This window comes from Macaca mulatta, chromosome 12 (genome assembly GCF_049350105.2).
Source record: "Macaca mulatta isolate MMU2019108-1 chromosome 12, T2T-MMU8v2.0, whole genome shotgun sequence".
NCBI classification, from domain to species: Eukaryota; Metazoa; Chordata; class Mammalia; order Primates; family Cercopithecidae; genus Macaca; species Macaca mulatta.
The window spans coordinates 71,146,947-71,174,693 of NC_133417.1; the positions used below are offsets into that span (position 1 = coordinate 71,146,947).

A 27,747-nucleotide genomic window follows, 5' to 3' on the forward strand; every position below is an offset into this window, starting at 1 on the left:
TAGTTAGTATGGCAACCAATTTGCTACTAAAAATGTAAGAACCCAGGCTACCTCTGTGTCATACAGGAACAATACAGTCTCCATGAACCAAAACTCTTAGCCATTATGTATGCTATACCACCTCTTAATGCTATTACACAAAAATGTATACATCACTGCATGGCTAAATGTTTGCATATTTTTGCTTCCTGTCTCAATTTTCTCCCTTGCACAAACCTTGATGTAGATTTCAAGAAATTGCTTTGGAATTCTAGATTCTTTATCCTTGTCTTTGTTTCCCGGGAACACTTCTTATGGAGGATGTTTAAAGCTGTCCTTCTTTCAATGAAAAGGAAAAAGCTGTCAGTTGCTGCAACTTATTTAGATATGCACTGACTTTACCCACCTATGGTTATTCTCACTGAAACAGAAAATACGTGTAAACATAATTTTATTTTGCATAACTTTTATTCTTAGATTATATTACAATGTGTCGGTCTCAAGTATAACTACAATATAATTTATGACAAACTCAAACATTTTGAGCATTCATAGATCTATAAAATTTGTAAAGAATCCTATGTAAACAGCTTTATTATATTCATGGCTATTTATTTATTTTCATGAAGCAATTCTTGATTGTTTTCCTCAGGAAGATAATAACATAATAAACCACAGATATTTTTTAAAAACTGGTGGCCTTTATACATAGGTCCTACACCCAGGCCAATTCCCTGGCCATCCTAATTTAGTTGGCCCTTCTCTCAGTGCTTCTATTAACATTTCTCTGAAATAGCTATTTAGAACTGCTTTATTTATGTATGCATTGTATTTTCACTCTTTTAAATAAAGCTATCAAAATTCTATAAAATCATGCTAAATATTTGTGATGTTCAACAATCAGCATTTAAAAACAGCTCACAAGTCACCCAAATCTTTTGCAAACTAGGTAACTATCAAAATGCTAAAATTAGATTCTCTAATTTTCATTCGAAAGATTTGTGTTCAAACCTGTCTGGGGCATGGTGGCTCATGCCTGTAATCCAGCATGTTGGCAGGTCATGGCTGTAGGACCACTTGAAGCCAGGAGTTTGAGACTAGCCTGGGGCAACAGAGCAAGACCCCTTATCTACAAAAATTTAAATATTAGCTGGCATGGTGGCATGCACCTGTAGTCCTAGCTACTTGGGAGGCTGAGGCAAGAGGGTTGCTTGAGCCCAGAGTTGAGGCTGCAGAGAGCTATGATCATGCCACTGCACTCTAGCCTGGGTGACAGAGCAAGACCTGGTCAGTTAAAAAAAATTTTTAGAAAACCTGTTTGCTTCCATTTTATTCTAAATTAAATTCTTCAGTGTAACTGCCATTCTGTATTGTTGGGTGTAATAAGTTCAGTGATTATAAAATTTAAATATTAATATGACAGTGCCTTCTGAAGGATGATACAATCAGTACAAACAGTAATCCACACGGAAAGAGAAGTCTAATTTTACTTCAAGGTTATACTTAATAGGCTCTTTCTTCCAAATATTGTTTTTAATTGATAAAAAGTCACAAGTAGACATTTCTGAAACAAACATAAATATATATAAAACTTAACCATGTTATTTTTTAAAAAATCATAGTTCATGAAATAGGAAAAAGAACAACTTTATATGTTTTTTTGAAAAGCTAAGAAGAAATTGTGTTAACGAACCAGTTGCCCATATTTTTTATTTTACATAAAAACAAGGCAATGTAAAAACATTAATAGAAAATTACACACAAACCTGTCAAACATCTTTTCATACTATATTATATAAGTATTCATAATGCAGTTAACTTGTGAGTTTGAAATAATGATAGATTGAATTCAAATTTAAGGTGATGTTAAATTCTTAATTGAATGTATTAAAAAATTTGATGACTGTAATATATTTTTTGTAGGTCCCTACTTAAATTATCAAAACCTATTTCCAACAGGCGTGGCAGGTATGGGATGCAATGATCTATATAGTCTCGGAAAACACTGCATGCTGTCTTTCATATTACATTAAAAAGTGGTTCAAATAACCTAAGATGAATGAACCTAAGATGGTATAAAGAATCTTTAGCCCTAGATATAGTTTTATATGTACATTAGAACAAATGTCTCAAAGTCATAACGGATGTTGTAAAATATATCACAATTTAAAAACATTCTAGACTTCCTGTCTCATTCTTTAACCATAACCGTTTGTTTCTATAAGTACATTTAAATCCTTTCTTTTTCAATTTTCAGAACAACAAAAATATGTACTTTAAACATTTATTATATAAATGTAATTTATTATTTTTTAAATATGAAAAGCAAATTAGTGAAAGATGTTTTATATATTCGCTTCAAAACCTCCCACAAAAATCTTCTAAATAAAACTATGTTCTATCTATGTAGCTCAACTTTTGCCTGTGCATGAATGACTTTATAGAAGAAAGATCTCATATTCCTGAAATAAACTCATGAAAAAAAGCATTACAGTTATTTCTTTTCAAAGTACTGTTAATAGGTGTTTTCAAAAAACTAGACGTATACAGCTAATGCAAAATGAATATGTGCTTGATAAATTAGAAGCCCATGGTACTGTGTTGATTGAGGCAAAATATATTTCATATAATAGAATTTTAAGGAGAAGGTGACATCTTCCTCATTGTATACATAGAAGTATGTAGGTCCAAAAGATTACTTCCATAATTTAGGAAAGTAAGTTGGTGGCAAGAGAGCGAGTTGGAAAGAATCCCTATTTCAATGCTTTTTTATTCATACTAAACACATATATCTGCGTTGAAAGTCTGTCATATTATATGACTTGAAAGCTTGCCAAACACAGGATTGTATACAAGTGATGCAATAAATACTGTGCCAAGGTTATTATCTGCTCAAACATATACCATGGTCAAACAACTAACTGCATATCAGGAAGGATTTCATCAACTTTGCTTACAGCTAAAGGATGACTAAACAATACCGCATGAGAAAGCAGGAAAATTTGACAAAAGTTTAAGAGACTATTATCAGTATTTTGGGCAGCACAGCCCAATGTTAGGCTATATAAGTAATAGCAAATAGAACTTCCGTCAATTACTTTTTTTCTCAGTTATCTTTATTTTTTGAGGAGTGTAATATGTACTTAGAATAATTTTTCAAGTTCTGTGGTTTTTCTATGAACAAAGAGGGATATGAAAGAAGAAAGGCTATGAAACACAATACTCTAAAGGTAAGTATTATCCTTGTTGGCATGTGAGTCAAGATGAATGAAAAGCATTTGTAGAAACGAATAGCCTACATATATTTTTAATCCCATGGCATTTTATAGGCACATATAAATTGGTTCTAATGCAATGTAGAATAAATTTAAGCACCTCAATATATAGAATAACCTCTGTACATTGCTAAAAAGTCAAGCTCCCTAATAATGCATTTTAACTAAACATTCATTACTAATGTTCATTACTTCTATCAAGCATCTCATTGCAAAGCCAAGGCAAAATACTTTTGTTGATTTTCAAATAATAGATAAATAATAGATTTTTCTGTGTGTGTGTGTGTTGTTTATTTACATGGGAAATATGAATAATTACAATCCTGTGAAAAGATGACAAGGCAGATGTAAAAGTTTTCTATGTGGTCTTCTGATTTATTGAAAACCAAAAAACTGAATCACCTTTGTTTACTATAATCAACAATTCCTACAGAGTTCTCTTACGATTCTTACAGAATCATCAGTGCAAAAATAACCATCTGCTAATGCTGCCCACCTTTCTTAGGAAATCAGGGTTAGTGACTGCACTGCTTTTGAGAATATTTTGATAAAAAGGATTTTGGCATAGACCTCCTCAAAAGAGTTTTATTAACACAAATAAATCACTTTCACAGGCTGTAAACAATATATCAAAAATGAAGTTCTATTTTTTGCTTTCTTTGCTGTCTTTCCCTTTGTCTTCCTTTTCTGTTCTGTCTTGTTCATATTTCTCTTTGTCTGGCTTTGTTACACTATCATATGAAGGTGGAGAGGTGGTGGATGAAGTGGCATCTGTTTTTTCTGGACTTGAGTTCTCATTAACGTTATCAAAAGCCATATCTTTTTTATTGAGTAAATCATCATCTCTGTCTCCATCTTTTATGTATATACTTGATATATTTTTGACATTTTGCCTTAAGCGGTAACGTCTATAAGCACGTTGAATGACAGTAGCAGACACATCCTCTTGTTTCCGTTTCAGTGTGGTTGTGATGGGTTCATAGGAAACTTTGGAAGGATTTGCAGACATGAACCTTTCTTCCATCTGTGAACGAAGAGAATCCATCTCCCCACTCTCACCCAAAACACGCTTTGTAAAAGCAAATAAGATGTCAAGACAATGGATCCGGTCACCACTGACCATGGGCAGATCCATGGCAATGAGTTGGACTTTGTTGGGTTTTGCTATGAGAAGAGGAGGATCCAGGGCAGCTGCAAAATCAGAGAGCTTGTTATATTCTATAAACTGAGTTGCATCTGGATCAAACTTCTCCCAAACTTCATAGAACATCTCAAAGTCATCCTCACTCAGAGGTTCAGTACTTTCTTCAGTGGCAACACTAAAATTCTCCAGTATGACTGCAATGTACATGTTCACCACAACCAGGAAGGAAATGATGATATAACTAACAAAGTAGAATATTCCAACAGATGGGTTACCACAGTCTCCTTCAACTGAACTTCCAGGATGAACTTTTTTTGGATCACAGTCAGGTGGCTTACTGTTAAGAATAGGCGCTAGCAATCCATCCCAGCCAGCAGAGGTTGTAATTTGGAACAGGCAAATCATACTGTTGCCAAAGGTCTCAAAATTGAACATGTCATTAATTCCATCTTCCTTTTTAACATAGGCAAAGTTGGACATCCCAAAGATGGCGTAGATGAACATGACCAGGAAAAGCAAGAGGCCGATGTTAAACAATGCAGGAAGGGACATCATCAAAGCAAAGAGCAGCGTGCGGATCCCCTTTGCTCCTTTGACTAGACGTAAGATTCGGCCAATCCTGGCAAGACGGATCACTCGGAACAGGGTAGGGGACACAAAATATGTTTCAATCAAATCAGCTAGAAACATACCTATGTGTGGAGGAAAATAATAGAAATAAAATATCTAAATAGCTATGCTACATAAAATGATGACTCTAAACAGTTTTATCTGTCAACTCGTTTCTTATGAATTCAAGACAGTTATTTTATACTGAATGCAATTACTTAAAAAAGGATTAAGCAATTCCAAAGAAAAATGACTGACATTACCATTCTGACATTTTCTCCTTTTTACTAAGTTCATGGGCCATTTTCTTCCTCCATAATAGTGTTTTAAATTTTAAGAATAATACCTACTCACATAGAAAATTCAACCAATACCATTAAATGCTAAAAGAAAATATAAACCACCTGAAATGTCAACAACAATAACTATTATCAATATTTTTTTGAGTATCACTTCAGACATTTTTCTGTGCAAGCATATGTACACACACAAACAAATGTATTCATGTTATATAAGCTTTTTTTGTAGCCTATTTTTTATTTATTTTTCAAGACAGGGTCTCGCTCTATCACCAAAGTTGGAGTGCAGTGGCGTGATGTTGGCTCACTGCAATCTCCGCATCCCAAGATCAAGTGATTCTCCAGCCTCAGCCTCCAGAGTAGCTGGGACTACAGGCATGCGCCACCACACCTGGTTAATTTTTATATTTTTGGTAGGGACGGGTTTCACCATGTTGGCCAGGCTGGTCTCAAACTTCTGACTTCAAATGATTTCACCCACCTCGGCCTCCCAATGTGCTGGGATTATAGGCATGAGCCATGGTTCCCAGCCTGTAACCTATTTTAATTTATTTATGTGTCATGGAGATAGTTTCATAAAAATGACAACAAAATAACTTATTATAGTGGTATAATGCTCTCTTAAAATAACCACAGATTGAAGACTAGCACTTATACTGTTTCCATTTTTGTTACTGAAATGAATATCTAAATAGGTATGTTCTCCTAATTGCATGAGTATGTTTTAATAATATATTAACAGAACTTGTTTCAACAGCATATATACAGTTATATAAATACACACATACTATGTATACACATATACCATATATATACACACATGCTATATATATACATAATATATACTATATATAGTATGTATGTGTATATATAAATACACTATATATAGCTGAACCTATCTCCAGAAAGCCTGTACTAATTAACATTTCTAATGGCAGTATATGAATGTGCTCATACCTTACACGTTCACCAGTATTGAGTACTACCATTCTTCTTTATAACTTTTTACCAAAAAATGGTCATGACATTTGAAAACATCTACTATTGTAATTTATTTGCATTTTTTGTGAAAATAATCCACAATTTGTCTTGTATTTTGTCATTTTGTATCCTTATTGGTTGTTTTTAACTTCTGTTTTTGGCTTAGTTGGTATTTTCCCATGTGTCTATTGGGATTTTTACTATATTCTTATTAATTTATAAGAACAATTTTCTATTTAAAGTATTGATCCTTTCTCAGCCTTAACTGTTACATAAACATTTCCCCTATTTTTTGTCTTTCAACCTTTTATTTATGATGATTTTTTCCTCAAAGAATATTTTGTTTTTTTGTGCAGTCATTTCTTCTTCGTTTTTTTTTTAGCTTTACAAATTTGTGTTATGAATAGAAAGGACTATAAGAGTATATGGTTATATGTCTATTTCCACATATTTCCTACTAGAATCTCTTTTTTTAACTATAGACTTTGATTCATGTGATCCGTTCACTCAGTAAATTGGTAATTATACATTAAAGTTTAATTTGGACTCTCTCTTCAAACTCATTGAGCGTTTGTATTTGAACAGTTTTACTTAACATCAATATTATAAGTCTTAATATTTTGCAGAATAAGCCACCTCTTATCACCCTAATTTTCTTCCGATGAATTTAGAATCATTTAGACTTACATTGTTATTGTCAATTTATTACCCCCACTGCATAAAAAGACTCATTGATATTTTCCTTGAACTTGTAGATTAATAAATAAAAAAGTCTTAATTACAATGATAGAAGCTTATCTAAGTACATGATAATCCTTTCAATTATTTCAGCTTTCTTTTATATCCTAAAGTTTTCTTCAGAAGTCTCATATGATAAAGTTATTGTTAGATAATTTACTTTATTTTTATTGCAATTGTGAATCAGATTTTCTATTTTTTTCATGTATAAGATTATTAGTGTTGGCACATGTAATTTAAAATTTGTACCTTTTCAACTCTAATTGAATTTATTTTTAGTTGATTCTCTCATTATATGAAGAAGGTCATTCATTATATGAAGAAGTTCTTTCATTATATGAAGAAGGTCATTATATTAAGATAAGGATCGTTTGCTCCATTGTTTGGATACATGTACCTCTTTGTTTTCTTATCTAATTGCATTGGCCAACACTATTAAAAACAGGGATGATACAGGGACACCTTTTTTTCCCTGACTTAATGGGAATGCTTTCAGAATTATTATTGTTAGTGTGAAATTCTCATCTAAATTTTAATTGATTTTCCTATATCAATTTTGGTGTGACTTCTGGTGATAATATCCTTTTCCAAAAATATTGATTTTAAATGCTTATTCTGTTCTGTGGCACTCAGTTTTATGAGTCTAAGTTATGCAACCTTTAACCTTTTCAGACTGATAACCTGTTGATTAAGTTTGTAGTAAATAATCTCTATAATCTCTATTAAAAGTTTATAATTCTAAAAAGAAATACAATCCTAAAATACTTTGCAAGATATGTGAAAATAATGAAAAAAACCCCAAGAAGATAGAAAAACAGCCATGATAATGAATATGTAGGAAGTATAAAATCATGTGCTGTTATTCACAGACATGACCATGGCTGGTTGAGGAATGATTCGCATTTTATACACTTGTGAAGTATTAAGCCTTAAAAAATAAAACTGGCATTTCTAGAGACTTTAACTTCACTTTAAATTCTGGAAGAATTTTCAGAAATTCACAGATATTCTGGCTATTGATATTATCATTAATCAAATGACAAGTCTCACATGTGCTAAAACCAGAAGTGATTTCAGATTCAACACTGGTTTTTCCAAGACACAGCTATATACACAGCTATATATAAACATGGTAACTAGCTTTGCAAAGGTAATATTGGAAACTAAATATCAACAAGTATAATTTCCTTCTAACAGATAGAAATATTTGGCTTTGGGGCCTGTAGCGTAAACCCAGAAACACTGTAGTATGAGAGACACAGATATTTTTATTCTGCTTTTTAGGATTTTTTCATTCTTTCATTATACTGACTTACTCAAGAATAAATCTGCATTCAAGAATTCAGAATATACTTCCTCGAGCATAAGTGAAGTGTAGCTTTACTCAAAAAATAAAATCTGAATAATAAATATTCTTACCTACAATGGAGATAATCACAACCACAAAATCAAAAATATTCCATCCTATAGTGAAGTAGTAGTATCTGAGGGAGATCAGTTTTAGCACACATTCTCCAGTGAAAAGGATTATAAAAACCACATTTATCCAATATAAAACGTCAGTCATATATGGACTTTGACCCTCCTTTTCTACCATCATGGTTACCATGTTGAGACAGATAAGAACCATGATACTGATATCAAATGCTTGATTTGTCACTAGGTCAAATATACATCCTTGGATTTTGTTCTGCAAAGAAACGAGAATAATATTGAATGCAGAGTAAATTTTTCAAGTAGTATCTAGAAATTAAAGATGTGCATTAAAAATGAATTAGAAATAATTTGAAAATCTATATGCTAAAGATACATATTTTTTTTTACCCCTGGACGAGGAATTGGCTTTTGTGGCTTCTTGGACCCCAGCTTTTTCATTGCATTGTAGTATTTCTTCTGTTCTTCTGTCATAAAGATGTCTTGACCTCCAAGGTAAAGAAACAAAAAAGAAATGTAGTTAAAACCAGAATCATTGTCTAGATCTTTCTACAGATCACTAAGATAGGTTAAAATGTGTTAATATAGAAATAAAATGTATTTTATTGTGTTCATGGTAGCTATACATAAACTATGTCTTAAATAATTATATATGTGTAGAAACGTGGGTCTCCAAACACAGCTAAATGTACATATATAAAATATTTGTATTACATATAACAAGGATTGGCTCAATTTTCTTTTGGTGTGCTAATCAGTGTTGTTTTAAACTATGTACTTGTACATTTTTTATCTGCTAGCTGTCTTACCATGAATTTTATTGCTAAGAAAAGTTATAAGAATTAAAGGTAATGAATATCCTCTTTGATGATTTGGCTAATATTCAGAACTTTGATAAAGAATAGGGAGCCAAATCATGAGTGAACTCCCATTCACAATTACTACAAAGAGAATAAAATACCTAGGAATCCAACTTACAAGGGATGTGAAGGACCTCTTCAAGGAGAACTACAAACTACTGCTCAACAAAATAAAAGAGGACACAAACAAATGGAAGAATATTCCATGCTCATGGATAGGAAAAATCAATATCGTGAAAATGGCCATACTGCCCAAGGTAATTTATAGATTCAATGCTATCCTCATCAAGCTCCCATTGACTTTCTTCACAGAATTGGAAAAAACTACTTTAAATTTCATGTGGAGCCAACAAAGAGCCTGCATAGCCAAGATAATCCCAAACAAAAATAACCAAGCTGGAGGCATCACACTACCTGACTTCAAACTATGCTAAAAAGCTACAGTAACCAAATCAGCATGGTACGGTACCAAAACAGATATATAGACCAATGGAACAGAACAGAGACCTCAGAAATAGCACCACACATCTACAACCATCTGATCTTGGACAAACCTGACAAAAATGATGAATGGGGATAGGATTCCCTATTTAATAAATGGTGCTGGGAAAACTGGCTAGCCATATGTAGAAAGTTGAAACTGGATCCCTTCCTTACACCTTAAACAAAAATTAACTCAAGATGGATTAAGGACTTAAATGTAAGACCTAAAACCATAAAAACCTTAGAAGAAACCCTAGGCAATGCCATTCAGGGACATAGGCGTGGGCAAAGACTTCATGAGTAAAACACTAAAAGCAATGACAACAAAAGCCAAAATAGACAAATGGGATCTAATTAAACCAAAGAGCTTCTACACAGCAAAAGAAACTGTCATCAGAGTGAACAGGCAACCTACTGAATGGGAGAAAATTTTTGCAATCTATCCATCTGACAAAGGGCTAATATCCAGAATCCACAAAGAACTTAAACAAATTTACAAGAAAAGAAAACAAACAAACAACTCCATCAAAAAGTGGGCAAAGGATATGAACAGACACTTCTCAAAAGAAGGCATTTATGCAGCCAACAGACCTATGAAAAAAATGTTCATCATCACTGGTTGTCAGAGAAAGACAAATCAAAACCACAATGAGATACCATCTCACGCCAATTAGAATGGCGATCACTAAAGTCAGTAAACAACAGATGCTGGAGGGGATGTGGAGAAATAGGAACACTTTTACACTGTTGGTGAGAGTGTAAATTAGTTCAATCATTGTGGAAGACACTGTGGCGATCCCTCAAAGATCTAGAATTAGTAATACTATTTGACCCAGCAATCTCATTACTGGATATATACCCAAAGGATTATACATCATGCTACTATAAAGACACACACACACTTATGTTTATTGCAGCACTATACACAATAGCAAAGACTTGGAACCAACCCAAATGTCCATCAATAATAGACTGGATAAAGAAAATGTGGCATATATACACCATGGAATACTATGCAGCCATAAAAAATGATGAGTTCATGTCCTTTGCAGGGACATGAATGAAGCTGGAAACCAACATTCTCAGCAAAATATCACAAGGATGGAAAATCAAACTCTGCATGTTCTCACTCATAAGTGGGAGTTGAACAATGAGAACACAAGGACACAGGAAGGGGAATATCACACACCGGGGCCTGCTGGGGGGTTGGGATCTGTGGGAGGGATTGCGTTAGGAGAAATACCTAATGTAAATGACAAGTTGATGGGTGCACCAAACCAACATGGTACACGTATACGTATGTAACAAACCTGCACATTGTGCACATGTACCCTAGAACTTAAAGTATAACAACAAAAAAGAATAGGGGCTACATACAATAACCAAAATTGTATTAATTTTATATTCATTTTAATATGCCATTATTCCTTTACAGAAAAATGAATATAAACTAAAAAGATAATATACATTTCTATATCTCTGTTTCAAGAAACTCTTTGACTACCTTTTTAATTCTAAATAAAGGATTTCAACATAAACACTTTATTGGATGTCAACATTATGCTTGATAGATTTCTGGGTACTGAGGAAGTTATCAATTATCAGACCCAAACTGAAGGACTTTCCAATTAATTATGTAAAAGAAAATATAACTTTTAAAATCAACACAAAATAACATAACATCTAAATGAGGTTTTTGACTGGAAAAGCCTAAATCTCACAAAGAGGGCTAGAAGCTTCAGTTGCTCCCTTCATTCTCTGCTAATTTCTTAAATTATCTGTAAGTTTTACAGATTTATGTATATTCTACATTGATCTGTAATTACATCTTTTTTAGTCACAGCATAAATTAGTATAATCCATATAATTAAGAATTTATTTTCAAGGATTTCTAGTTCTGAGATCATTACTTAACTTGCAGGGTGCTGGAGTTAAAGATGATCTGGTTATGGTTTCCCTTTATTCTCTTGGATTTGGTAATATTCAGCTTTCTCTTATTTATTTATTTATTTATTCATTTATTTATTTATTTCGGTTTGCTATTGAATGGGAAGCTTCCTATTATACTGAATTTTCTTATTCATCAAATACCTAATGTTAACCAGACTTCCCTTTCTGCCTTAGAGTGTTCTTGTTGTTGCTGCTGTTTTTGATGGAGTCTTGCTCTGAGGCACAGGCTGGAGTGCAGTGCCACCATCTTGGCCCACTGCAACCTCCACCTCCTGGGTTCAAGTGATTCTCATGTCTCAGCCTCCCAAGTAGCTGGGATTACAGGTGCATGCCACCACACCAGGCTAATTTTTGTATTTTTAGTAGAGATAGAGTTTCGCCATGTTGGCTGGTCTGGTTTCCAACTCCTGGCCTCAAGTGATCTGCCTGCCTTTGCCTCCCAAAGTGCTGGGATTACAGGCATGAGCCACCATATTCAGCCACCTTAGACTGTTTTAACTCAGCTTTCCTCTATTTAATATGCAGTCTTTATGTAATTTTCATATTCATCTCACCTACTGGAAAGGCATGAGAGAGAGAGACTTCATGTCAATGTCAAGAGAAGCCCAGATCCTTTATTGTTCATTAATGGGGACTGAATATTACAGCTTGCCAAGAACTTAACAGAAGAAGCTGCAGAAAAACTTCTGCAGAGGAGAAAACTCTAACTTAGAGGAGAAAATCAAAGTAATAGATTTTGTTTTCCCCTAATGATACCCTGGTTGTCAATATGATGAAGAGTGGGATAAAACTAATAGAAGATTATGAATTACCTCAATAGAGAAACTTGTGTGGGTGTTTTGTTTCCCTATAGCTTATATAGGCCTTGTGCAAAATGCACCCCTTTAAAACCTAGGTGGAAGATATTCTGTAAGTCAGGCTATTATTTTTTCTAAATAGTATTATGTAAATCATTTATAATTCTAATATAAAAGTTATATGTCAAAATAATTAAGAATAATTAAAATTACAAAAATATGTTTGTAGAAACACATTATAAAAAGATGTAAATTGTGACATTTATAACAAAAAGTGTGAGGGAGGTATTAAAAGTAAAGATTTTTGGTACATGATTTAAGTTATCAGCTTAAAGTAGACTATTATATTTGTGATTGTGTAAGTTATCAGCTTAAAGTAGACTATGTATATTTTTACATGGAAAATCCATGTAAAAATACAGAAATAAAAAAGAGAAATCAGAAATCATAGCATATCACAGTAAAATATCAACCAATCACAAAAGAAGACAGTCAAGAGAGAAATAGACAGAAAAAAGAATTACAAAACAGAAAAATTCAACAAAAAGGCAATAGTAAGTCCTTAGCTACCAATGATTATTTCAAATACAAATGGAATCAACTTCCCAATGAAAAGACCTACAATGCCTGCATAGATTTATGAAAACAAGATCGTTATATGCTGTTTCCAGATACTCATTTCAAATTTAAGAAAACATAGTTTGAAAGTTAATTGATAAAAAAGATAAATTCTGTTTTTCTTTTTCTTTTCTTTCTTTTTTTTTTTGAGACAGAGTCTCACTCTGTCACCCAGTCTGGAGTGCAGTGGTGCGATCTCAGCTCACTGCAAGCTCTGCCTCCCAGGTTCACACCATTCTCCTGCCTCAGCCTCCCGAGTAGCTGGGACAACAGGCGCCCACGACCACGCCTGGCTAATTTTTTGTGTGTGTGTTTTTAGTAGAGACAGCGTTTCACCATGTTAGCCAGGATGGTCTTGATCTCCTGACCTTGTGATCCACCTGCCTTGGCCTCCCAAAGTGCTAGGATTACAGGTATGAGCCACCGTGCCCAGTCAAAAAAGATACATTCTGTACAAACGGTAACCAAAAGAGAGTAATGGGGCTATACAGTTGTCCTTTAGTATCTACAGGGTCATGGTTCTGGAACACCAAGGGATACCAAAATTGAGGATGCTTAAGTCCCACAGTTAGCCCTGCAGGACCTGTGGATAAAAAAAATTGACCCTCTGTATCTGGATTTCACATTCCATGAATACAGTGTTTTCAATCAGCATTGACTGAATCTATGATGTAAAACCCACAGACACAGAGGACTGACTATAATTATATCAGCCAAAATAGACATTAGGTAAAAAAAAAAAAAAAACTGTCACAAGAGACAAAGTAGGTCATTAAATAAGATAAAAGAGTTAATTCATCAAGAAGATATAACAATTATAAATATATGTGAATCCATCATCAAAGCATGTAAATACATAAAGCAATCATTGACAGATTTGAAGGGATAAACATACAGCAATACCATAACAGTAGGATACATCAATACTTGACTTGCAATAATGAACAGAACAGCCAGACATGGAATGTATAAACAAACTGTGGATTTGAACAACGCTATAGACCAAATGGATAACAAACACACAGGATATGCTACAGATTGAACCAATAATAATAATAATAATAGTAACTCCCAAAAAAGAAATGTACAGGACCAGATGGCTTCACAGGAGAAGTCTAACCAAACATTTAAAGAAGAATCAACATTAATTCTTCTCAAACTCTTAAAAATTTGAAGAGGAGAGAACACTTCGAAAGTCATTTTATGGGGCCAGAATTACTCTCATACCAAAGCCAGACAAAGACACCGTAAGAAAAGAAAATTACAACTTTTGAAGGAAGTGACTTAACAACATTGTGAAATAGGAGGCTTATGACTATTTTTTTTTATCTCACGGACATACCAAGTAAACATCTACATACATATGGATCAGTTCTCTGCAGAGAAACCCATAATCCAGTAGAAAAACTCAAACACACCAGAGGACAGAAAATATCCATATCAAAATGTGTAGAAAAAGTGGAAAGACACTCATGCACTAACCCCACCCTGAGCACAGTGCCTTACATTTAGGAAGAAAACTGAATTTGCAGCTGCTTCCCAAGGGTTGAGAAGCTATAGCACACATATAGAACACAACCTTTTTTTTTTTAATTTGAGGAAACGTATTTATTTCTAGAAAATGATTTTTCTAGAGTGGAAAGAGAGAAGATATGAACTATATTATACAATCATCTTCATAAGTGCCTTAGTTTTCCATTTTGTAGAACCCAACTTTTATAGTCCCTGCAACAGAGTTTGGCTTTTAGATCACCATGCTTGTGAAATGGCAGAGATAAGCCATTGGAGTTTTCTCTGAAGTACAAAGAACAATGGGGGGTGTTGAACTGCCTGAGCCCTTTCAGAAGCTTTAATTCCTGGGATCAGACCATCTTCCAACTTTCCCATAGAAACCATTAGGCTGCACATTTTCCAGCCGCTCCCTGTGGTTCTGGCCTCTTCCAGTACTTGGAAATCTACATAGCAAATGAAGAATAAACCTTCTTCAGCCTAAACAAGAGGAATAGCATTGCCCAGCCTTCTTCCCTGGCTTCCTACAGAGACAATCCCAACTCTACAATCTTTCTTTTAATAGAGGTGGAAGGTCTCTACCACCAAGAATAGGAGAGTGACTTCTTCCCTGGCTTACTCCTGACATAATTTCTGCAGTCTCTCATTACAGGAAGGCATGAACTACACTTTAATCCAATGGACCTAACAGATATTTATAGAAGAGTTCATCCAACAGCAACAAAATACAAATTCTTCTCAAATCACATGAAACACTCTCCAGGATAGATCACATGTTAGGCCACAAAACAAGCTTTAACAAATTTAAGAAGATTAAAATCATATCGAGTACCTTTTCTGTTCACGATGACATGAAACTAGAAGTCAATAAGAGGAATAACCTTGAACAACTCATAATTATGTGGAAATTAAACGACATGCTCCTGAAGAGCCAATGGGTCAAAGAGAAAATTATATGGAAAAGCAGAAAATATTTTGAGATCAATGACAATGGAAACACAAGATAACAAATAGTATGGAATGTAGAAAAAGAAGCACTGAGAGAAAAATTGGTAGTAATAATTGCCTACATTAAAGAAAGAAGGACAATCTCAAATAAACAACCTAATATTACATCTTAGTGATTAGAAAAAGAAGAACAAAATATCCCCAAACTTTGCAGAAGGAAGAAAATAACAAAGATAAGGATAGAAATAAACAAAGCAAATACTAAAAAGTTGTTTTTTTGAAAAAAGAAAATTGAAAAACCTTTAACTAGACTAACAAAGGGAAAAAAGACAACTCAAACAACATCTGAAATGAAAGAAGGGAGACTAACACTGATAACACATACATACAAGGAATCATAAACTATTACTGTGAACAACCATACACCATCAAACTGAATAACCTAGAAGAAATGAACTAATCTTTAGAAACATGCAACCTACCAAGACTAAATCAGCAAGAAATATTACATCTGAACAAACCAATACTAGATAAAGAAAATAGATCAGTAACAAATTAAGTCTCCAATCAAAAAAAAAAAAAAAAAAAAAGGAAAAGGTCACTGGTGAATTCTATTTATTTATTTATTTATTTATTTATTTTTTTGAGGCGGAGTCTTCACTCTGTCACCCAGGCTGGAGTGCAGTGGCACCATCTCGGCTCACTGCAAGCTCCGCCTCCCGGGTTCACGCCATTCTCCTGCCTCAGCCTCCCGAGTAGCTGGGACTACAGGCGCCCGCCACCGCGCCCGGCTAATTTTTTGTATTTTAGTAGAGACGGGGTTTCACCGTGTTAGCCAGGATGGTCTCGATCTCCTGACCTCGTGATCCGCCCGCCTCGGCCTCCCAAAGTGCTGGGATTACAGGCGTGAGCCACCGCGCCCGGCCCAATGGATTCTATTTAAAGAAGTAATATGAATTCTTCTCAAATTCTTCCAAAAATTGAAGAGGAGGTCAAACTCATTTTATGAGGACAGCATTACACTGATACGAAAACCATAAGAGTATACTACCAGAAAAGAAAACTGCAGGCCAATATTCTTGATGAACATAGATCCAAAAATCCTCAATAAAATATTAGCAAACTGAATTCCCTAGCACACTTAAAAAATCAGTCACCATGATTATTTGGGATTTATCTGAGGGATGCAAAAATGGTTAAACATGCATAAATCAATAAATGTGATATGCTACATTAACAAAATAAGAACAAACATCATATGATCATCTTACTAGATGCAGACAAAGCATTTGATAAAATCTAGCATATGTTCATAAGAAAATCTCAAAAAATAGATATGGAAGGAATGTACCTTAACAAAATAAAGCCATATATGACAAGCCCACAGCTAATATTATACAAAAACTGTGAAAAGTTGGGAGCTTTTCTTCTAAGATCAGGAACAAGACAAGGATATTGACTGTTACTACTTCTTTTTGACATAGTACTAGAAGTCCCATCCATAGCAATTAGGCAAGAAAAAGAAATAAAAGACATCCATGTAAGAAAACAAGAAATAAAATTATCTCTGTTTGCTAATGACATGATCTTATATGTAGAAAACTCTGAACACTGTACTGAGAACTGTTAAAACTGATACATAAATTCAGTAAAGTGCAGTTTGCAAAATCAACATAGAAAAATCAGTAATATTTCTATACATTAACAATGAGGTTTCCAACAAAGAAATTAAGAAATTAATCCTATTTAAAACAGCATCAAAATAAATAAATAAAATACTTTGAAGTAAATTTAACCAGGAAGGTCAAAGATCTGTATACTGAAAACTATACCTTGATTTAAAAAAAAAAAAAAAAAAAAACAACTGAGGAAGACAAATCAATTGTAATATATTTCATGTTCATGTGTTGGAAGAACTAATATTGTTAAAATGAATGCAATCTCTATCAAAATTCTAATGTCAGTTTTCACAGAAATAGTCAAAAATGCTAAAATTTGAATAAACTAAAAAAGATGCCAAATGGCCAAAGCAATCTGAGCAAAAAGAACAAAGCTGGAGGTACAATATTCTCTCATTTCAAAATAAAAAGCGATGGTATTGACATACACACAGATATATTGGCTAATGGAACAGGAGAAAAAGCCCAGAAATAAACCCAATTATTTATAGTCAATTGATTTTCAACAAAGGTGCAAAGAATAAACAATGGGGGAAAGGGCGATCTCTTCAATAAATGGTGTTGGGAAAACTGAATATTCCTTATGCAAAAGAATGAAATTGGACCCTTTTATAATACCACATTTTAAAAAAATCCAAACAAGTAAAAGTATTAAATATAAGAAATGAAACTATAATGCTACTAGAAGGAAACATAAAAGAAAAGCTCTATGACTTTTGTCTGGGCAAGGATTTCTTGGCTAGGACTCTCAAAGCACAGGTAACAAAAGATAACGAGAGACAAGTTGGATTAGATCAAACTAAAAACGTTCTTTACAGCAAACAAAACAATTAACAGAGTGGAGAGAGAGAGCTCATGGATTGAAATAAAATATCTGCAAACCATACATCGGATAAAGGGCTAATATCTAACATATGCAAGAAACTCAAACAACTCAACACCTAGAAAATCAATAAACCAATTGAAGAATGGGCAAATAATCTGAACAGACATTCTTAAAAGAAGATATATGAATGACCAATAGATATATTAAAAAATACTCAACATCTCTGATCATCAGGAAAATGCAAATTAAAATCTCAATGAAATATTACCTCACACCTCTTAGAATGGCTATTATCAAAAAGACAAATGATAACAAGTGTTGATGATGATGTGGAGAAAAAGGAACCCTTATACATTGTTAGTGAAAATGTAAATTACGATAGCTGTTTGAGAAAAATAGCATGGAAGTTCCAAAAACAAATACAATTACCATATAATTCAGCAATTCCACTTCTAGGTACATAGTAGTATATATTTAATTCCTTTAGCGGAATTAAAATCCTTATGTCAAAGGTATACCTGCACTCCCGTGTTCATTTCAGCATTATTTATGAGAACCAAGACATATTAGGTTGCTGCAAATGTAATTGCAGTTTTTACCATTACTTTTGCTGCAATTAAAATAATGGCAAAAACCACAATTACTTTTGCACTAACCCATAGACACAACCTGTACCCATCAACAGGTGAATGAATAAAGAAAATGTGATAGGTATGCACAGTGGACTACTATACAAAACTTCAAAAGAACAAATTTTGTCATTCATCCCAACATGAATGCAACTAAAGGATGTTATGCTAAGCAAAATTAGCCAGGTACAGAAAGATAAATATCATATGATCTCACTTACACGTACAATTTTAAAAAGTCAACATCACAGAAACAGTGTATAAAGGTGGTTATCATAGGACTGGAGGAAGAGGATGTGAAGAAAGGAGAAATGTTGATCAAAGGGTGTACAGTTTTCATTTAGAGTAGAGGAATAAATCTCAAGATGGATTAAAGACTTAAATGTAAAATCTAAAACTGTAAAAACCCTGGAAGACAATCTAGGCAATACCATTCAGTACATAGGCATGGGCAAGGATTTCATGATGAAGACACCAAAAGCAACTGCAACAAAAACAAAAATTAACAAATGGGATCTAATTAAACTAAAGAGCTTCTGCCAGCAAAAGAAACTATCAATAGAGTAAGCAGACAGTTTACAGAATGGGAGAAAATTTTTGCAGACTATGCATCTGACAAAGGTCTAATATCCAGAATCTATAAGGAACTTAAACAAGTTTACAAGAAATAAACAACCCCATGGTTGTTAAAAAGTGGGCAAAGGACATGAACAGACACTTCTGAAAAGAAGACACACATGCAACCAACAAGCATATGAAAAAAAGCTCAACGTTACTGATCATTAGAGAAATGCAAATCAAAACCACAATGAGATACTATCTTACACCAGTCAGAATGGCTATTATTAAAAAGATCAAAAATCACAGATGCTGGCGAGGGTGTGGAGAAAAAAAGAATGCTAACACACTGTTGATGGGAGTGTAAATTAATTCAACTATAATGGAAGACTCTGTGGCAATTCCTCAAAACCTAAAGACGGAAATACCATTCAACCCAGCAATCCCATTACTGGGTATATGCTTAAAAGGAAATACATTGCTCTATTATAAAGACACATGCACACATATGTTTATTGGAGCACTATTCACAATGGCAAAGACATGGAATCACCTCAAATGACCATCAATGATAGACTGGATAAGGACAATGTGGTAAATACATACCATGTAATACTATGCAGCCATTAAAAAGAACGAGATCATATCCTTTGCAGGGACATGAATGGAGCTGGAGGCCATTTTCATTAGCAAACTAAGGTAGCAACAGAAAACCAAATACCACATGTTCTCACTTATAAGTGGGAGCTAAATGATGAGAACACATGGACACATAAAGGGGAACAACGCACACTGGTGCCTATTGGAGGATGAAGGGTGGGAGAAGGGAGAGGATCAGGAAAAATAACCAATGCATACTGGGATTAATACCTCAGTGATGAAATAATCTGTACAACAAACCCTCATGACACGTTTACCTATGTAATAAGCCTGCACATCCTGTACATGTAGCCCTGAACTTAAAAGTCAAAAAAGTCACACATTAGGAAATGAAAAAAATAAATGTATTGTATATTTCAAAATTGCTAAAAGAATAACTTTTTAACTTTCTTACCACAAAAAAATGATAAGTGGGTGATGTGATGGTTATGTTAATTAGCGTGATTGAATCTTTCTACAATGTTTATATAGATCAAAACATTGTTTTGTACCCCATTAATAAACACAGTTTTTGTCAATTATAAATGAGCAAATTTTTAGAAAGAAAAAAGCATACTACAGGGCAAGATCCCTGATGAACATAGATGCAAATAACTTCATCAAAATATTAGCAAACTGAATGCAACAGCTCATTAAATGATCATGTACTATGACCAAGTGGGAGTTATTCCTAATAAACAAATTTACTAAATGTTGAAGGATATAAAATCAACATACAAAAATCACCTGAGTTTCTATACACTAACAATAATCTGAAAAGAAAATTAAGAAAGAAATCCCATTTACGACAGCAAGCAAGGATGGTTCAACATATGCAGATCAAATAATGTGATACACCACATGATCTGAGAAGGATAAAAATCACATGATCATCAAAAGAGATTCAGAAGAAGCATTTGACAAATTTCAACACCCTTTCATGGTAAAAGCTAAAAAAGAAAACAAAAGCTAGGTATAGAAGTTGCTATAACTTGAACGTTTGTCCCCTCCAAAACTCATGTTGCAATTTAATTGACATCATGACAGAATCGGGAAGTGGGACCTTTAAGAGGTATTTAAGTTATGAGAATTTTACCCTTTTAAATGCATTAATGCTGTTATCTCAGGATTGGGTTCATTATAAACAGGCAGGTACTGCCCCCTTTTCTCACTTATTCTCTCTTTGTGCCATGTGATACCTTACAGCACGTTATGACACAACAAATAAGACCTCACCAGCCCCTCAATCATGAATTTTCCATTCTCCAGTACTGTGATCCCATAAGGTTTGTGATCATAATAAATTACCCAGTCTGTGATGTTCTGTTATAGTAGCACAAATGGATGAGAACAGAGGAAATTTACCTCATGATAACAAAGACTACATGAAAATCCCACAGCTAACATCATATTCAATGGTGAAAAACTGAAAAACTTTCCTGTAAGATTAGGAATAAGACAAATATGCCTACTCTTGCCACTTGTATTTAATAAAGCACTAGAAGTCCTAGCCGGAGAAATTAAGCAAGAAAAACAAGTAAAAGACATCCCAACCTGAAAGAAAAAAGTGCTTACAGATGACATTATCTTATATGGAGAATACCCTAAAGACTCCACACGTCAGGAAAATCTGTTAGAACTAATAAACAAATTTACTAAATGTTGAAGGATATAAAATCAACATACAAAAATCACCTGTGTTTCTATACACTAACAATAATCTGAAAAGAAAATTAAAAAAGAAATCCCATTTATGATAGCATCAAAATAAATAAAATACTTAGGATATGCTTAACTAAGGCATTGAAAATGTACGCACTGAAAACTATAAAATGTTCATGAAAGAAATTAAAGAAGACACAAATAAATAGAAAGATCTGGTACTCATGAATTAAATGACTTAATATTGTTAAAATGCCCACACTACCCTAAGTGATCTGTGAATTCAATACAGTCCATATCAAAATCCCAACAGCATTATTTACTAAAATTTAAAAAAAAATCCTAAAATTCACATGGAACTACAAAAGACTCTGAATAGCCAAAGCAATCTTAAGAAAAAAGAACAAAATGGATGAATCACATTTTCTCATTTATTATTTATTTATTTATTTACGGAGACATAAGATCTTACCCTGTTGCCCAGGCCAGAGTACAGTGGCATGATCATAGCTCACTGCAGCTTCATATTCTTGGGCTTGAGTGATCCTCCTACCTTAGGCTCCTAAGTAGCTAGGAGTATAGGTGTGTGCCATCATGCCTGGCTAATTTTTAAATATCTTTGTAGAGAAGGAGTCTTTCTATCTTTCCCAGGCTGGTCTCAAACTCTCCGCCACAAGTGATCCTCCAGTCTTAGCCTCCCCAGTTGCTGTGATTATAAGCATGAGCCACTGCACCCAGTCCCCATAGGTCCTCATTTCAAAATATATAACAAAACTACAACAATTAAAATAGTATGGTCCTGGCATAAAACAAATATATGGGCCAATGAAACAGGATAGAGATCTCAGAAATAAACCCATGCATAAATAGTTAACTCGTATTCAACAGGGGTGCCAAGAATACACAATAGAAAAGACGCCACTCAACAAATGATGTTGGGAAAACTGGATATTCACATATAAAAAATAAAATTGAATTCTTTTCTTATACCATACACAAAAATCAACTCAAAATAGATTAAACATTTAAACCTAAGACCTGAAAACTGTAAAACTCCTAGAAGAAAACATAGCAGGAAAGCTTCATGATACTGATCTTGACAATGATTTCTTGGAAATGACTCAAAAATTCAACCAACAAAAGCAAAAATAGACAAGGGAGACCATATCAAACTAAAAAGCTTTGGTAAAAAAAAAAAAAAAAAAAAAAAAAAAAAGGAAGCAATCAAGAGGGTGAAAAAGCAACCTACAGAATAGGAGAAAATATTTCCAAACTATATATCTAATAAATGGTTAATATCCAAAATATATAAGGAACTCCTACAACTTAAGAAGGCATACAAATGGCCAACAGGTATATGAAAAGATGTTCAATATCACTAATCATCAGAAAATTCAAATAACTGTAATGAGGACTGGGTGCAGTGGCTCATGCCTGTTATCCCAGCACTTTGGGAGGCCAAGGCGGGTGGATCATGAGGTCAGGAAATCAAGACCATCCTGGCCAACATGGTAAAACCCCATCTCTACTAAAAATACAAAAATTAGCTGGGCATGGTGGCACGTGCCTATAGTCCCAGCTACTTGGGAGGCTGAGGCAGGAGTCGGAGGTTGCAGTGAGCCAAGATCACGCCACTCCACTCCAGCCTCGTGACACAGTGAGACTCCTTCAAAAACAAACAAACAGAAATTGTAATGGGATATCATCTCACACCTGCTAGGATGGCTATTACCAAAAACAAAACCAAAAACCACCCAAATCAAAAGATAATAGGTGTTGGCAAGGATATGGAGAAATTAGAACCCTTGTATATTGTTGGAATGTAAAATGATGTAGCTGCCATAGAAAACAGTATGAAACTTCCTGAAAAAATTAAAAATATAACTACCATATGATCTAGCAATGCCACATCTGAGCATATTTTAAAAATTTGAACTCAGGATCTCAGAGGCCACACTTCCGTGTTCATTTCAGCACTACTCATTATATCCAAATAAGAAAATGACCTAAATGTCCATTGATGAATGATGGGATAGAAAATGTGATATTTGTATACCTGCATGTGTGTGCGTGTGTGTGTGCGCACACACACACACACACACACACAGTATTCAGCCTTATAAAAAAGGAAATCCTGCCATATGCAACAACTTGAAGGAACCTGGAGAAATTTATGCTAAATGAAGTCACAGAAAAAATATTTCATAATTCCACTTCTATGAAGTAACTAAAATAGTCAAACTCATGGAAACAGAGAGAAGAATGGTGATTGCCAGGGCATGAAAGGATAGTGAAATGGAGAATTGCTATTCAACAGGAATAAAGTTTCAATTATGCAAAATGAATAAGTTCTATGGACTTGCTGCGGTACTTCATGCCTATAGTTAACAATATATATATAGTATACTTAAAAATTGTGTTAAGCAGGTAGATGTCATATTAGGTGTCCTTACCACAATAATTAAAAATAGGAAAGGCAAAGAAAAGGATACCACTTTCATTTTTTTTCTTCTATCGAATAAATGAGTTCATCACAAAGCATCTACTACCTACTTCTAATAGCATGTGTTAACTAATTGAAGTGTTGGTCATGTTTTTTCAAGGAAGAGTGGAAAGAATTTCTAAATCATTCAGAAAAGGTCAGAAAATAAAAGCTATACTTAGATTTCAAGATGAAATACTGCAAGAATGATAGGGGATATGAGTTTTTGATGCTTCTAAATCAGTAACTCTTTCCTGACTTTAGTGGTGATAGTATCAACCCATTCTATTTTACTTCCTGCAGTAGAAATGTTGTAAGAATAACATTAACAAGCAGGAAGATTAAAGTCAATTGGACTTTGGCTGTTTTATTCATACTCATACTGCTCTTTCTAGATGCATTTAATTTATCCTATGCAGGGAAGACTGAGGAATTACTTGTGTGTGCTTATATATTAAATGTATGTATATATAATGCTTAAGTTGAGAAAAATCAATTGAAAATCAGGGTATACTTTATAAAATGTAAAATGGAACATGAGATTTAAAACTCTTTAAAAATAAACATCTGTATTTGGAAACGTCAGGGTAAATAATGCAGTATTTACTAAATTTTTGTCTACGTGTGAATAGTCAATCACACACACTAATGACATTTCCATACATGTACATCTGTCTTGTTAGATGCTAAGCCAGTACCCGAAATGATTATTCTCTTGTAATTCTACCATTAGTCTCCAAAGGTCTCTTTTTGTATAGGTGGTACTACAACCAGAGTATCTCAGTTAGTTGAGAAGAAACTCCACAGTTAGACTCCTTTATCTCTTGCAAATCACAAGCAATACTGTAGATTCTACCCTCTAAAATGTTTTAATGGAATATATTTCCTATTCTCCATTGCCACACAGGACTAATTTGGAGAGTAAGTATGGGCCAGGTGGCAGGTCAAGCAGGGTCTGAAATAGTCTTTGGTCTTTCCCTAGTCATGTCGGGCATCGCTGCTAGATTAATTTTTTTTTAAAGCTCTGTCTCAGACTCTAGAAAAAGCAATTCTGGAGCTAGATCCATAATGAAACTACGTTTTAGCTGTCAGGCCATGTGCAAATAAGAAAATTTTTCTGAGAGGTTAAATGAGGATTCTATGTCCTTTGGATTTGTTGTAAAATTTGACTACAATTACATTAGAAGTATTTTACACAGGATCTGACATATCATTGAGTCTTAATAAACATCAATCTCCTGCTTCCATGTTCTTCCCTACTCAACATATATGAATGAAACACCAGCTGCTACTAAAAAAGGTCTAATATGGCTTTTTATATCTACTCTCAAGCAGGTCAAAACCTCATCTTTTACTATTTCTCCAAATCTTAAATTTCTTCAAAACTGAAGGCATTGCTATCCCCCCTGAATTGTTGCCTCTTTTATCAACACAATTCATTTCCTCACTCATTTCTGTTTCCCTCCATGTGGGTTAGCCATTCTTTTGCCTCTCAGTTGCTGCATATCTTCTTACCCATCTTCCAAAGCCTTCTCAATTGTCACATATTTCATAAACTATTCTATAGCAGCATCTATTTTTATTCCGACTGTCATGTACATTTTTTGTTCTTGCTAATTTTTCTTATTGTATTTATCATTATTATAGTATTTGGGGATAGAGCATAGTAGAGAGTCTAAAGTAATAGAGTACAAGATACATCGAATTTACTACTGACTCTATCTAACCTTCATCACATACTCGATATATGACCTTGGGTAAGTCACTTAATCTCTCTGTGCCTTTCCTCATTTATGAAATAGACTCTGTAATAATACTTTTTGTGATTGATGTTATGGGTTGAATTGTGTGCCCCAAGAAGGTACATATAAGTCCTAAGCCTTAGCACTTCAGAATGTGACCTTATTTGAAAATAATGTCATTGAAGATGTAATTAAGATGAAGTCATACTGGAGTGGAGTTGACTCTTAATCCAGTGTGACGGACATCCTTACTAGTAGAGGAGAAACACACGCAGAGGGAAAATGGCATGTCACTAAAAAGGGAGAGATTGGAGTTCTGTTGCCATAAACCAAGAAACACCTGGGCTACCAAAAGTTGGAAGATGCAATAAAATGTACTTCCTTAGAGGCTTTAAAGAGAACATGGACCTGCTGACACTTTGAATTTGGACTTCTAACCTCCAAAAGTGTGAGAGAATACATTTCTCTGGTTTTAAGTCATCAGGTTTGTATTATCCTGTTCTCACAGGTCAAAGAAACTAATACAGTTGATGTGAAGATTAATTAATTAAAAATTTCAGAAGATTGCCCAAATTACAGTATTCATCAAATCTTAATTTTCAGTACCTGTATTACTTATTCTGCTACGATATAAACTCCTTGAGCTCAGGAACCCTATCTTATGTTGGTCTCCCCCAAGCTCCAACCCAGTATGTATCACACAGAATAAAATAAATAGCTACTTATAAAATGTGTTTTGAATAAATAGTGTATTGATTTTTTAAAATTATTCAATCCTCTATAGGAAACATTGGAAAAAACAGAATAGTTGATATATTGCTCAAAACCTATGGGTTTAACCTAAATCATAGGTTAGCCAGAACCTATTATTTAGAAAATTGTTTTCTGTGCAAAAATGAATGAGATTAAGTATATTTGTAATTGTATACTAGTCAATTATTTGAAAAATAAATGAAGTTCTAATAAAACTAATCATGAATTGATATCAAATTAAACTTTACATTATCTTTTTTGGAAAATAATTGTTCATCCCTTTCATTGCAATGAAAAATATTTGAAATACTTATCTTCTTTTTCTGTTGGTTGAAATTATCTATGATGACACCAATGAACAAGTTCAAAGTGAAGAATGACCCAAAGATGATAAAGATGACAAAATAAATATACATGTAGAGGCTATATTCATATTTGGGCTGCTTGTCTACCTATAAAATTTACAAAAGTTAGCATTATATAGACAATAACATTCCTCATTTTCTTTTTCACATGGTCTGACAAGGTAATTCAAACAGTGCTATCCTAGGTAAACAGGATTTAAGGAGCTATAGCATTGTTGAGGTTTAACATAATCACTCTTAACAATTTATTCAATGTGTATTCATTACATACTTCTTTAACTTATTACATACTTACGTAATAAATAATATAATCTTCAAATAACTACAAAGGGCTTAATCACATGCATACTTGTGCTCATATTGGTAGGACAATTCAAAAACTAAGTGACATACTGTGTATATGTTATTTCCAAAAGTACTGTAAATGAGACATTATCATATTTATATAAATTTTGCCATGTATTTTCATTTGATTCCAAATATGTCTTTATTAGATTTTGTAAAAATATAACCTAGGGAGTAATCATTAAAGTTTCTTAGCATGGAACTTATTTCACATAAACTCATCCAAGGTGTTTTAAAATGTAAAAAGAGTAAAAGTTATACATTATAATTATTTTATTTTTATCTGATAAGCGAATATTTACTGAGCATTTAGTAATGCCAGCCTGCACTAAGTGCTCTGCTTCTATTTTCTTGCTGGGTCCTCACAACACTATGGAGTAGGCATTGGATGATTATAGACATTTATTAGGCAAAGGATAGATTCATTAAATTATAGATTAGAC

At 33.7% G+C, this 27,747-nt stretch overlaps 1 protein-coding gene across 2 annotated transcripts in view; it reads right to left on the minus strand.

Moving 5' to 3' along the window:
• Positions 1 to 3,825: 3,825 nt before the first annotated feature.
• SCN9A (sodium voltage-gated channel alpha subunit 9) overlaps positions 3,826 to 27,747 on the minus strand; it is a 180,535-nt gene continuing 156,613 nt past the window's right edge. For both annotated transcript variants that reach the window (XM_015110280.3, XM_028830806.2), the window contains 4 exons: positions 26,909 to 27,046; positions 8,850 to 8,954; positions 8,445 to 8,715; positions 3,826 to 5,090 (listed from right to left, as the gene is read on the minus strand). In XM_015110280.3, coding sequence (XP_014965766.2) covers positions 3,898 to 5,090; positions 8,445 to 8,715; positions 8,850 to 8,954; positions 26,909 to 27,046 — 1,707 coding nt within the window. In that variant the 3' untranslated portion in view covers positions 3,826 to 3,897. The remainder of the gene's footprint in view (positions 5,091 to 8,444; positions 8,716 to 8,849; positions 8,955 to 26,908; positions 27,047 to 27,747) is intronic.